The sequence below is a fragment of the Glandiceps talaboti genome, chromosome 1, assembly GCF_964340395.1.
Source record: "Glandiceps talaboti chromosome 1, keGlaTala1.1, whole genome shotgun sequence".
Classification (NCBI taxonomy): domain Eukaryota; kingdom Metazoa; phylum Hemichordata; class Enteropneusta; family Spengelidae; genus Glandiceps; species Glandiceps talaboti.
In genome coordinates, this window is record NC_135549.1 from 30,629,801 (window position 1) to 30,645,385 (window position 15,585).

Here is a 15,585-nt window from a genome sequence, read left to right on the forward strand (position 1 = left end):
AACTGAAAAAGGTGTTTGTCCTGAATGTTCGATAACTTGCATTTCCGTCATTTTCTCGTCTCTGTTAATTTTAGCGACGAAGGGATATGATATTCCATAGAACGCCTTTTGTTTTATCAATTACAAACAATAGCATGTGAAGGGCGATATAATGTTGCCTTGTCCGAGAAATGGGAAGTACACTAGCTGTTTTCACTTCACTGCTCACACTTACATTGAAGAGCTATGTAGTCAGTAATCTAACAGAATTTTCCCTCAAATTCAACATCACTGTCAGAATATATTCGAGAAAGGTTTACAACGTTTAAACTTTATTCATCCTGGATCCAATAGCAAGTGTACATTCTTTGATCACGGATTTGCGAGTGCAAAACATTATAAAACTTAAAAGCACGGGACTGCAATTTTGTGTTCCTTGTCTGTGTAACCTCAGATCACTGAAAATATTCATTAGTGGTCTGAGTCTGAGTTGGAACACATCTCCGTTTATAGTGCTAGTTGTGTGTATTCACTAAGCCGTTTCAATATAATAATCATATGGATGTTTTATTTTCAACATCACGCAAACCATTGGCCTCTTTTCATGGTAGCGATTAGTCTATCTGCTAGACCTCGGATGTTTTCCGATACAATACGACACACGACCGAACATCGCTATCGAGGATGGAACATCCAAGGCAAGCCCTAACTGCGAACTTCGTTCGCTTATAGTAATTAGTATCGAAAGAAAGCACGAACATCTAGCAGCAAGATTAGGTAGCGATTTGACAGACGCCAACAAAATTGAATTTTAGACTCTAATATTACTCTTCGCACGTACAGAGTACTTTTTATAGGATAATATCATAAAAAGTGAATCAGAGCAAGCATCTAACCTAGAGTCTAAAATCAGATTTTATCCGATAATGGATATTTGTGTAATGTCGCGTCTTCATGGGGTCAGGTGTAAAAAAGACGGGTCAAAGTTTGGAAATGTGCACTCAGAGAACTGCGACACAACTGCTGACAGAGAGTTCTCAAATCATATTTCAGAGCTAAGGTGGCTATTGTCCTGCGTGTTCAATATAAAGCGGCCAAGTTCGCGTCACAATTTGTAAAATAACGCTACGACATTATACTAAACAATAAAGAATAAATAAGCCTTTGAAGTTTCTGTGCTCCTACTATAAATACTTCCTATGAATCTGGCCACAGCTACTCATGTCCTAGTCTAGCTGCTAGACCTCAGGTGTTATTCCGAATTTACAATACGACAAGGATGGGCGTTCGCCGTCACAGCGAACTTCGTCGGGAGAAGCCCGAACGTCTAGCAGCAAGACAACCTCTTTCTATAGTGGTCTGAGCGCACCATGCATACAATGAAAAGATGGAAAAGAAGATTATGCAAATACCCGACACTTCTTTATTTCTGTTGATATAGATGATGAGGCCAATTAACACATTTCTAACAGCTTAGCATATTAACTAACCTCGGATTTTCGAGGTTGGGAAGTTCTCAATTGGTCATACTTTAGCATCGGAGAGAATTATAATGGTTTGTTTATCTCTTTGTGTCTGTGTCTTTCCTTTCATCTGCCTTTCTCTGGCTATCTGTTTTTCTCTGAATATCTTTTAATAGTAGTATGGACAATCACCATTCACCAATTCTTTTCATGGAAAGTGATCATAAAATTGTAATTTTCAGACAAAAAAGTTAGACTCAGAAAGTTGTGGGTAGATTGGTCTTATACTCATTTGGGATATTGCTATCCATGTCTTGACAGTAAAATATTAAGTAGAAGACACCGTTCCTAGACATGCAAATTATTATAATATTAATATCCATAAATAGAGATAAAAACGTCTCAAATTATACTGCAAATCAAGTTAATTCTTTAGTAATAACAAATTCAAGTAAATTATATGCTATGACGTACTGTTTTGTCATTGGTGTCAATTGTTTTACTTTTAGTTTGAAAAGAAATATTCTTTCAGTGATAAAATGATAAATGTCCACCCTATAGTGAAATGGAATAATCTGTGTAACTGATAGAATTTGTATACAAGTAACTCTGTTCTATTGGACTGTAGTGCATGATGGGTACAGAATGTAATGACATCATCAATCACTTTCCATGAAAAGAATCATTGGTGAATGGTGATTGTCCATACTTGATTGAGAATGGTGATTGTCCATACTATTTGTCCACCCTGTATTGAAATGGATTAATCTTTGTCAATGATGAAATTTGTCAACAATTGAGTCTGTTCTATTGTACAGCTATGCATGCTGGGTATAGAATACAATGACATGATTGGTCACTTTCAACTTGCAAAGAATCGTGGGTAGAATAGTCATTGTCAGTTCATTCTTTGTTTGAATAGAACAAGTTTGTACTTCAGTGTACATCACTTTTTGTAGTGTTATGGACTGTTTTATTCTGGAAAAGTGATTTCTAATGATAATAGTAGGACTAATTTACAGGAAGTATCAGTGAGTATAGACTTGTAGAATTCTTTTCTTCTGAATATATTGAGTACTAAAGAAAATGATAGATTTTGAAGTTAGAATAGGTCTTAGAATAGATGACTATGCAGTACCATCATAATTTCTACTAGCTAAGGATTGATTTGATATTAATATTATATGAATTTTAACATTTGATAAATTTTAGCATCAATTATAATTTACATCAATGTCATCATAATTGTTTTATTAAAATAAGTCTTTAGTTTTCTTGGCACAACAGAAAAGAAGTTTATACAGTTGTCATAGGAATTTGTCACCCTATCTGCCTGTCCATGTCTGTCTGTCTGTCTGTCTGTCTGTCTGTCTGTCTAAATGTCTGTCTGTCTGGCTCTAACTATAGTATCTGTTTCTTAGTTTGTTTATCTATTTGTGTCTGTGTCTTTCCTTTCATCTGCCTTTCTCTGGCTGTCTGTTTTTCTCTGAATATCTTTCAATAGTAGTATGGACAATCACCATTCACCAATTCTTTTTATTGAAAGTGATCATAAAATTGTAATTTTCCGACAAAAATGTTAGACTTAGAAAGTTGTGGGTAGATTGGTCTTATACTCATTTGGGATATTGCTATCGATGTCTTGACAGTAAAATATTAAATAGAAGACACCGTTCCACGACATGCAAATTATTATATTAATTCCATAAATAGAGATAAAAACGTCTCAAATTATACTGCAAATCAAGTTAATTCTTTAGTAGTAACAAATTCAAGTAAATTATATGCTATGACGTACTGTTTTGTCATTGGTGTCAATTGTTTTACTTTTACTTTGAAAAGAAATATTCTTTCAGTGATAAAATAATAAATATCCACCCTATAATGAAATGGAATAATCTATGTCACTGATAGAATTTGTATACAAGTAACTCTGTTCTATTGGAATGAGTGCATGATGGGTACAGAATGTAATGACATCATCAATCACTTTCCATGAAAAGAATCATTGGTGAATGGTGATTGTCCATACTATATTGAAAATGGAATATTCCTTCTGAATTCAGTGAAAGAATGGTGATTGTCCATACTATTTGTCCACCCTGTATTGAAATGGAATAATCTTTGTCAATGATGAAATTTGTCAACAATTGAGTCTGTTCTATTGTACAGCTATGCATGATGGGTATAGAATGCAATGACATAATTGGTCACTTTCAACTTGCAAAGAATCATGGGTAGAATAGTCATTGTCAGTTCATTCTTTGTTTGTTTGAATAGAACAAGTTTGTACTTCAGTGTACATCACTTTTTGTAGTGTTATGGACTGTTTTATTCTGGAAAAGTGAGTTCTAATGATTTAGTAGGAGTAATTTACAGCAAGTACCAGTGAGTATAGTCTTGTAGAATTCTTTTATATTGAGTACTAAAGAAAATGATAGACTTTGAAGTTAGAATAGGTCTTAGAATAGATGACTATGCAGTGCCATCATAATTTCTACTAGCTAAGGATTGATTTGATATTAATATTATATGAATTTTAACATTTGATAAATTTTAGCATCAATTATAATTTATATCAATGTCATCATAATTGTTTTATTAATATAAGTCTTTAGTTTTCTTGGCACAACAGAAAAGAAGTTTATACAATTGTCATAGCAATTTGTCACCCGATCTGCCTGTCCGTGTCTGTCTGTCTGTCTGTCTGTCTGTCTGGCTCTAACTATAGTATCTGTTTCTTAGTTTGTTTATCTATTTGTGTCTGCATCTTTCCTTTCATCTGCCTTTCTCTGACTGTCTGTTTTTCTCTGACTGTCTTTCAATAGTAGTATGGACAATCACCATTCACCAATTCTTTTTATTGAAAGTGATCATAAAATTGTCATTTTCCGACAAAAATGTTAGACTGAGAAAGTTGTGGGTAGATTGGTCTTATACTCATTTGGGATATTGCTATCGATGTCTTGACATTAAAATATTAAGTAGAAGACACCGTTCCTGGACATGCAAATTATTATATTAATATCCATAAATACAGATAAAAACGTCTCAAATTATACTGCAAATCAAGTTAATTCTTTAGTAGTAACAAATTCAAGTAAATTATATGCTATGACGTACTGTTTTGTCTTTGGTGTGAATTGTTTTACTTTTACTTTGAAAAGAAATATTCTTTCAGTGATAAAATGATAAATATCCACCCTATAATGAAATGGAATAATCTGTGTAACTGATAGAATTTGTATACAAGTAACTCTGTTCTATTGGACTGTAGTGCATGATGGGTACAGAATGTAATGACATCATCAATCACTTTCCATGAAAAGAATCATTGGTGAATGGTGATTGTCCATACTATATTGAAAATGGAATATTCCTTCTGAATTCAGTGAAAGAATGGTGATTGTCCATACTATTTGTCCACCCTGTATTGAAATGGAATAATCTTTGTCAATGATGAAATTTGTCAATAATTGAGTCTGTTCTATTGTACAGCTATGCATGATGGGTATAGAATGCAATGACATAATTGGTCACTTTCAACTTGAAAGAATCGTGGGTAGAATAGTCATTGTCAGTTCATTCTTTGTTTGAATAGAACAAGTTTGTACTTCAGTGTACATCACTTTTTGTAGTGTTATGGACTGTTTTATTCTGGAAAAGTGAGTTCTAATGATTTACTAGGAATAATTTACAGCAAGTACTAGTGAGTATAGTCTTGTAGAATTCTTTTCTTCTGAATATATTGAGTACTAAAGAAAATGATAGACTTTGAAGTTAGAATAGGTCTTAGAATAGATGACTATGCAGTGCCATCATAATTTCTACTAGCTAAGGATTGATTTGATATTAATATTATATGAATTTTAACATTTGATAAATTTTAGCATCAATTATAATTTATATCAATGTCATCATAATTGTTTTATTAATATAAGTCTTTAGTTTTCTTGGCACAACATAAAAAAAGTTTAATTTTTATACCATTGTCATAGCAATTTGTCAACCTATCTGCCTGTCCATGTCTGTCTGTCTGTCTGTCTGGCTGTCTGTCTGTCTGTCTGTCTGTCTGTTTGTCTGTCTGTCTGTCTGGCTCTAACTATAGTATCTGTATCTTAGTTTGTTTATCTATTTGTGTCTGTGTCTTTCCTTTCATCTGCCTTTCTCTGGCTGTCTGTTTTTCTCTGACTGTCTTTCAATAGTAGTATGGACCAGTGTGTGAACTTAAGGGAAAATGACTACTGGTCATAAGGACCGACATGTAGCAAATACTGCTGGTCCTTAAGGAAATCTGCTGGTCCATACTCAATGCAGTTCACGTTCACGACCTATATTTATATACCCTCCATTTACAGATTTAGTGATTTTGAACTTTAATATGATACAACATATCTTTAGATATACTAAAGTAAAAGAGAGTACAACGAATTGTTCACTATCCACTATTATTTCATAAAATTTCCACTCACAGAGTCAACAAATAACTTGGAAGTAAATTTTGATTCACTACCAAGTAATATTTGACTCTATGAGTAGAGATTGTCATTTGTAACTATGAACCCAGAAACTATGAATATTCATTCTCGCATAATCTGTTCCTATAGACTATAGTGGTCTGAGACTGAATGTATTCATTACACCATAGAAATACATATCCATAGATTGTAGATAATATGGGTGAATGAATCATTAAATATGCATTATCTGCAATCTCTAAGAGATCACAGTCCTCTCCGTCCTCTCTGTACGATTCACTAAATTCTGAATCACATATCCAAAGTCATATTCATCGTCTGTGGCAACAGCTGATGTAGCTTTCCAACTCTTAGTGAAAGTAGACCCACAACTTCATCATGGCAGAAGGTTTTGTCGCATAACTATCCCTCTTGAAAACTGTGTATTCACTTTATTTCAATTTCCATCCACAAAAGTGACACATAGCGGTTTCTTCTTCCTTCAAATATGTACTGAAGCCCCCCCCCCCCCCCCCCATAAAGCCCTATCCGTATACCATACAGTGGTGTATTGAGTATCGTCTCTGACTCGACTGTTTGTGTAAGAAATCGGACCATGATGAAGAGAAGTATGGCTAAACATGTCTTACAATGCAAGTTTTTTTGACGTGGGAGCGTGATATGGTAACTGTACTATAATGTGTCATCAACTATATGTACTCGTGTTTGGCATGATGCAGTAATTTTCCAGATAAAACAATGGCAACAAATAAAAATGCAACATTTCTAAGTTTATACGTTGATTACAACATGACAGGACATACATTATCATATGAATCAAATTGAAAGCAATCAGACTACGCATTTTTTTTACTGTTCTACAAAAAAAAACCTATCGTACTGAAGATATTTTACGAAGTGTGCCTGCCTTCTTTATTAGTTAAAACGCCATTTTCAGAGTAATTTATATGTTTTCCGTCAGTTTGTTTTGATCATGGCCACACACAAGAGGAACCCAGGTAAATTGATCGGGAAACCTGCTAACATTTACCAGCTTTAATACCAGCCTTTAAAAAACAGTGTCTGTTTAAATTCGTCTTCTTCTTCGGAAGCTCATTGCTGCCTTCTAAATATCGCCACATACTTTATAAATACAACGTGGAACTGTCTCAAACACGTTAAAAGTTTCATACACTTAGAACAGTAAACTTTACAACAATTACTATATCATGGTGGGAAAAGACGCATGTGCTGAATGCGTAAAATGGGTCTGGATGTCTAAGACGTTCTGATCAGTCAAGACACAAATAATTGGAGAAATTCGGTCAATTATGTGTTTGCTAACATAATTTCATAATGTAAATGCTGTATGCTACGTCATATGTAGACATGATATCAACATTGACAACAACACGTAGCGAGCTAGCTCTGTGTCGCTTGACTTGAACGAGATGATGTCGAGAGTAAAATAGGTAACACAAGATCAGATTCATGTAGGTAAAATTGGATATATCTTTGAATAAATGTTATTATTTACTCCAAATTTCAGTCGGTCATAAGGACCGATACATTGTTGTAATTCTGAAAAACTGTCGGTCCGAACGGAAATCTGTTGGTCTCGGGCCGAAGGACCGGCGTTAATTTCGCACGCTGGTATGGACAATCATCATTCACCAATTCTTTTTATTGAAAGTGATCATAAAATTGTCATTTTCCGACAAAAATGTTAGACTCAGAAAGTTGTGGGTAGATTGGTCTTATACTCATTTGGGATATTGCTATCGATGTCTTGACAGTAAAATATTAAGTAGAAGACACCGTTCCTAGACATGCAAATTATTATATTAATTCCATAAATAGAGATAAAAACGTCTCAAATTATACTGCAAATCAAGTTAATTCTTTAGTAGTAACAAATTCAAGTAAATTATATGCTATGACGTACTGTTTTGTCATTGGTGTCAATTGTTTTACTTTTACTTTGAAAAGAAATATTCTTTCAGTGATAAAATAATAAATGTCCACCCTATAATGAAATGGAATAATCTATGTCACTGATAGAATTTGTATACAAGTAACTCTGTTCTATTGGAATGAGTGCATGATGGGTACAGAATGTAATGACATCATCAATCACTTTCCATGAAAAGAATCATTGGTGAATGGTGATTGTCCATACTATATTGAAAATGGAATATTCCTTCTGAATTCAGTGAAAGAATGGTGATTGTCCATACTATTTGTCCACCCTGTATTGAAATGGAATAATCTTTGTCAATGATGAAATTTGTCAACAATTGAGTCTGTTCTATTGTACAGCTATGCATGATGGGTATAGAATGCAATGACATAATTGGTCACTTTCAACTTGCAAAGAATCATGGGTAGAATAGTCATTGTCAGTTCATTCTTTGTTTGTTTGAATAGAACAAGTTTGTACTTCAGTGTACATCACTTTTTGTAGTGTTATGGACTGTTTTATTCTGGAAAAGTGAGTTCTAATGATTTAGTAGGAGTAATTTACAGCAAGTACCAGTGAGTATAGTCTTGTAGAATTCTTTTATATTGAGTACTAAAGAAAATGATAGACTTTGAAGTTAGAATAGGTCTTAGAATAGATGACTATGCAGTGCCATCATAATTTCTACTAGCTAAGGATTGATTTGATATTAATATTATATGAATTTTAACATTTGATAAATTTTAGCATCAATTATAATTTATATCAATGTCATCATAATTGTTTTATTAATATAAGTCTTTAGTTTTCTTGGCACAACAGAAAAGAAGTTTATACAATTGTCATAGCAATTTGTCACCCGATCTGCCTGTCCGTGTCTGTCTGTCTGTCTGTCTGTCTGTCTGGCTCTAACTATAGTATCTGTTTCTTAGTTTGTTTATCTATTTGTGTCTGCATCTTTCCTTTCATCTGCCTTTCTCTGACTGTCTGTTTTTCTCTGACTGTCTTTCAATAGTAGTATGGACAATCACCATTCACCAATTCTTTTTATTGAAAGTGATCATAAAATTGTCATTTTCCGACAAAAATGTTAGACTGAGAAAGTTGTGGGTAGATTGGTCTTATACTCATTTGGGATATTGCTATCGATGTCTTGACAGTAAAATATTAAATAGAAGACACCGTTCCACGACATGCAAATTATTATATTAATTCCATAAATAGAGATAAAAACGTCTCAAATTATACTGCAAATCAAGTTAATTCTTTAGTAGTAACAAATTCAAGTAAATTATATGCTATGACGTACTGTTTTGTCATTGGTGTCAATTGTTTTACTTTTACTTTGAAAAGAAATATTCTTTCAGTGATAAAATAATAAATGTCCACCCTATAATGAAATGGAATAATCTATGTCACTGATAGAATTTGTATACAAGTAACTCTGTTCTATTGGAATGAGTGCATGATGGGTACAGAATGTAATGACATCATCAATCACTTTCCATGAAAAGAATCATTGGTGAATGGTGATTGTCCATACTATATTGAAAATGGAATATTCCTTCTGAATTCAGTGAAAGAATGGTGATTGTCCATACTATTTGTCCACCCTGTATTGAAATGGAATAATCTTTGTCAATGATGAAATTTGTCAACAATTGAGTCTGTTCTATTGTACAGCTATGCATGATGGGTATAGAATGCAATGACATAATTGGTCACTTTCAACTTGCAAAGAATCATGGGTAGAATAGTCATTGTCAGTTCATTCTTTGTTTGTTTGAATAGAACAAGTTTGTACTTCAGTGTACATCACTTTTTGTAGTGTTATGGACTGTTTTATTCTGGAAAAGTGAGTTCTAATGATTTAGTAGGAGTAATTTACAGCAAGTACCAGTGAGTATAGTCTTGTAGAATTCTTTTATATTGAGTACTAAAGAAAATGATAGACTTTGAAGTTAGAATAGGTCTTAGAATAGATGACTATGCAGTGCCATCATAATTTCTACTAGCTAAGGATTGATTTGATATTAATATTATATGAATTTTAACATTTGATAAATTTTAGCATCAATTATAATTTATATCAATGTCATCATAATTGTTTTATTAATATAAGTCTTTAGTTTTCTTGGCACAACAGAAAAGAAGTTTATACAATTGTCATAGCAATTTGTCACCCGATCTGCCTGTCCGTGTCTGTCTGTCTGTCTGTCTGTCTGTCTGTCTGTCTGTCTGGCTCTAACTATAGTATCTGTTTCTTAGTTTGTTTATCTGTTTGTGTCTGCATCTTTCCTTTCATCTGCCTTTCTCTGACTGTCTGTTTTTCTCTGACTGTCTTTCAATAGTAGTATGGACAATCACCATTCACCAATTCTTTTTATTGAAAGTGATCATAAAATTGTAATTTTCCGACAAAAATGTTAGACTCAGAAAGTTGTGGGTAGATTGGTCTTATACTCATTTGGGATATTGCTATCGATGTCTTGACATTAAAATATTAAGTAGAAGACACCGTTCCTGGGCATGCAAATTATTATATTAATATCCATAAATACAGATAAAAACGTCTCAAATTATACTGCAAATCAAGTTAATTCTTTAGTAGTAACAAATTCAAGTAAATTATATGCTATGACGTACTGTTTTGTCATTGGTGTGAATTGTTTTACTTTTATTTTGAAAAGAAATATTCTTTCAGTGATAAAATGATAAATATCCACCCTATAGTGAAATGGAATAATCTGTGTCACTGATAGAATTTGTAAACAAGTAACTCTGTTCTATTGGACTGTAGTGCATGATGGGTACAGAATGTAATGACATCATCAATCACTTTCCATGAAAAGAATCATTGGTGAATGGTGATTGTCCATACTATATTGAAAATGGAATATTCCTTCTGAATTCAGTGAAAGAATGGTGATTGTCCATACTCTATTAAGAATGGACATTGTCCATACTATTTGTCCACCCTGTATTGAAATGGAATAATCTTTGTCAATGATGAAATTTGTCAACAATTAAGTCTGTTCTATTGTACAGCTATGCATGATGGGTATAGAATGTAATGACATGATTGGTCACTTTCAACTTGCAAAGAATGATGGGTAGAATAGTCATTGTCAGTTCATTCTTTGTTTGAATAGAACAAGTTTGTACTTCAGTGTACATCACTTTTTGTAGTTTTATGGACTGTTTTATTCTGGAAAAGTGAGTTCTAATGATTTAGTAGGATTAATTTACAGCAAGTACTAGTGAGTATAGTCTTGTAGAATTCTTTTCTTCTGAATATATTGAGTACTAACGAAAATGATAGACTTTGAAGTTAGAATAGGTCTTAGAATAGATGACTATGCAGTGCCATCATAATTTCTACTAGCTAAGGATTGATTTGATATTAATATTATATGAATTTTAACATTTGATAAATTTTAGCATCAATTATAATTTATATCAATGTCATCATAATTGTTTTATTAATATAAGTCTTTAGTTTTCTTGGCACAACAGAAAAAAAGTTTACTTTATACCATTGTCATAGCAATTTGTCAACCTATCTGCCTGTCCATGTCTGTCTGTCTGTCTGTCTGTCTGTCTGTCTGTGTGTCTGTCTGTCTGTCTGACTCTATCTATAGTATCTGTTTCTTAGTTTGTTTATCTGTTTGTGTCTGTGTCTTTCCTTTCATCTGCCTTTCTCTGGCTGTCTGTTTTTCTCTGACTGACTTTCAATAGTAGTATAGAGAATCACCATTCACCAATTCTTTTTATTGAAAGTGATCATAAAATTGTAATTTTCCGACAAAAATGTTAGACTGAGAAAGTTGTGGGTAGATTGGTCTTATACTCATTTGGGATATTGCTATCGATGTCTAGACATTAAAATATTAAATAGAAGACACCGTTCCACGACATGCAAATTATTATATTAATTCATTAAATAGAGATAAAAACGTCTCAAATTATACTGTAAATCAAGTTAATTCTTTAGTAGTAACAAATTCAAGTAAATTATATGCTATGACGTACTGTTTTGTCATTGGTGTCAATTGTTTTACTTTTATTTTGAAAAGAAATATTCTTTCAGTGATAAAATAATAAATGTCCACCCTATAATGAAATGGAATAATCTGTGTCACTGATAGAATTTGTATACAAGTAACTCTGTTCTATTGGACTGTAGTGCATGATGGGTACAGAATGTAATGACATCATCAATCACTTTCCATGAAAAGAATCATTGGTGAATGGTGATTGTCCATACTATATTGAAAATGGAATATTCCTTCTGAATTCAGTGAAAGAATGGTGATTGTCCATACTATTTGTCCACCCTGTATTGAAATGGAATAATCTTTGTCAATGATGAAATTTGTCAACAATTGAGTCTGTTCTATTGTACAGCTATGCATGATGGGTATAGAATGCAATGACATGATTGGTCACTTTCAACTTGCAAAGAATCATGGGTAGAATAGTCATTGTCAGTTCATTCTTTGTTTGAATAGAACAAGTTTGTACTTCAGTGTACATCACTTTTTGTAGTGTTAGGGACTATTTTATTCTTGAAAAGTGAGTTATAATGATAATAGTAGGACTAATTTACAGCAAGTACCAGTAAGTATAGTCTTGTAGAATTCTTTTCTTCTGAATATATTGAGTACTAAAGAAAATGATAGACTTTGAAATTAGAATAGGTCTTAGAATAGATGACTATGCAGTGCCATCATAATTTCTACTAGCTAAGGATTGATTTGATATTAATATTATATGAATTTTAACATTTGATAAATTTTAGCATCAATTATAATTTATATCAATGTCATCATAATTGTTTTATTAATATAAGTCTTTAGTTTTCTTGGCACAACAGAAAAGAAGTTTATACAATTGTCATAGCAATTTGTCAACCTATCTGCCTGGCCGTGTCTGTCTGTCTGTCTGTCTGTCTGTCTGTCTGTCTGACTCTAACTATAGTATCTGTTTCTTAGTTTGTTTATCTGTTTGTGTCTGTGTCTTTCCTTTCGTCTGCCTTTCTCTGACTGTCTGTTTTTCTCTGACTGTCTTTCAATAGTAGTATGAACAATCACCATTCACCAATTCTTTTCATGGAAAGTGATCATAAAATTGTAATTTTCTGACAAAAATGTTAGACTGAGAATGTTGTGGGTAGATTGGTCTTATACTCATTTGGGATATTGCTATCGATGTCTTGACATATAAAATACTAAGTAGAAGACACCGTTCCTGGACATGCAAATTATTATATTAATATCCATAAATGGAGATAAAAACGTCTCAAATTATACTGCAAATCAAGTTAATTCTTTAGCAGTAACAAATTCAAGTAAATTATATGCTATGACGTACTGTTTTGTCTTTGGTGTGAATTGTTTTACTTTTACTTTGAAAAGAAATATTCTTTCAGTGATAAAATGATAAATATCCACCCTATAGTGAAATGGAATAATCTGTGTCACTGATAGAATTTGTAAACAAGTAACTCTGTTCTATTGGACTGTAGTGCATGATGGGTACAGAATGTAATGACATCATCAATCACTTTCCATGAAAAGAATCATTGGTGAATGGTGATTGTCCATACTATATTGAAAATGGAATATTCCTTCTGAATTCAGTGAAAGAATGGTGATTGTCCATACTATTTGTCCACCCTCTATTTAAATGGAATAATCTTTGTCAATGATGAAATTTGTCAACAATTGAGTCTGTTCTATTGTACAGCTATGCATGATGGGTATATAATGCTATGACATGATTGGTTACTGTCAACTTGCAAAGAATCATGGGTAGCATTGCCATTGTCAGTTCATTCTTTGAGTAGAACAAGTCAGTTTACAGTCACTTTTTGTATCACAGTGTTATGGATTGTTTATTCTGTAAATAAATGTTCCTGAATTCTAAGGATTGGTAGGAATAATTAGTGCTTTAAAAAAAAACAAAAAAAACGAATAAGTAGTAGTGAGTAGTCATTTATTTTTTGCAATTTTTGACATATAACCCTTAGTATAATTTAAACCCTCAAATGAGTTGATATTACAGTGATTATCGAACTTACAAGTACTACTTTGATGTTTCCTGTAATATCTGATGTGAATTGAATTTTATAAATTACATGTAGTTTGTGTGCAGCTATGTGTTTCCAAAGACTTTCTTTGTTGGAATTTTCTCACAAAGCAATATGATAAGGAAGATAAAAATATGTACCTTGTAATAATTAGAATTCTGATCTGTGTGTGCTTGCAATAGCCCTGTATTTTTAGTCCCCAACTGGCTAAGCGCTGATGGGACTACTACTTTGGCTTACATTCGTCTATCTTTCTGTCCATTATTTAAAACAATTATTATTACAATAAGCCAGTGTTTAACATGGTTGCATAATTGAATGCATTTAACTATTTTATGCTCCACGGTTGGAAAGTAACATATGATATTAAACCGCACCACCTAGTTCAAGTGACAAGAATTAACAAATTATGTTGTGTGTGTAATGATTAAAGCTTTATAATTCTCATCAAGTTATTTATGTTTCACGTTTTTGTCTTTTTTAGGTCAAGGTTGGGACCGTCATCTATTTGCACTTAAATGGCTTGCACAACAAAGTGGTCACACTCCTGCCTTATTTGAAGATCCAGCTTACAAAGACATCACTCACATAATTCTGTCAACCAGCACTGTCGCTAGTTCAGCTATTCTACTTGGAGGTTTTGCACCTGTTGTTGCTGATGGTCTAGGAGTCGGCTATCAGATGGGCAATGACAGATCAGGATGTAATGTTACATCGTACCCACAGTCTCAAAATGTTGGTGCCTTCTTAGAGTGTGTAGACTCAAGTCTCAACGACATCTATCATGTCTTGACAAACTCAAAGTAAAGTGGATCTGATACAGGGAAGGAATTCTTATGATACAGTCAATCAAAGCCAACCATGCAGAACATTAAGTTATAATTAATTTTAACATTACAGTACATGTATAAAATTGAAGAATTAAGTTGATTGTTTTCAAAGTAGATTTTTTGCTGGTGCATTTTCACTTGGTATGCTCATGAAAATATGACCACAGTGAACACTGCAAGCACTTGTGCAAATACCCCCAGTATGCCACACTCAAGCAACATCGGATTTGGTCATGATATGCACTTTGGAAAAAAAGCTACAAACAGTATATTGAAAATCAATAGTTTGGTGGTTTATTCCACGGCCAGGGTTCTGTCCAGACTAACATCAACACTATATCATGGTATTAGGAGTAGAAGGAGATCAGGAATATAAAATACAGTTAGATAATCTATATGTGCACCGAGTGTCAAATTTGCACCGTCTTACATTTGTAACTTAAAAATTGTGTGATTAATATTTGCAACATATGCAAACTGTTTATTAACTCCTGGATCTGCATAGTTGGCTTTCCTTATCTGTGTCTATAACAATACAATGCAACATACAGGGAATGGAACAGTTAAAAGACGTAATTCACTGGTAGCTAACTTTTGCATCATATTATGTATTTAGAGGTGTTCATGAAGTTTATGTCTGATGAAGCTTGTCAGATTTTCTTATCACATGATGGGAGCATTGATTTCAGTTTAATTCAAAATTGTTGAGAAATGTTTTGACTGTACCAAGTGACAGGGAATAATGTTAGATTTATTGATTCATTGTTGTGCTTTGTTCTCTTTAAGTACTAACGTACAAAACAGC

The 15,585-nt window shown here is 32.9% G+C and overlaps 1 protein-coding gene across 1 annotated transcript in view; it reads left to right on the forward strand.

The window, feature by feature from the left end:
* The window catches only part of LOC144441297 (carnitine O-palmitoyltransferase 2, mitochondrial-like), a 28,177-nt gene extending 13,240 nt beyond the window's left edge, over positions 1-14,937 (forward strand). The window contains exon 12 of the mRNA XM_078130858.1: positions 14,435-14,937. Within this exon, the coding sequence (XP_077986984.1) occupies positions 14,435-14,757 (323 nt within the window). The 3' untranslated portion in view covers positions 14,758-14,937. The remainder of the gene's footprint in view (positions 1-14,434) is intronic.
* Positions 14,938-15,585: the final 648 nt, after the last annotated feature.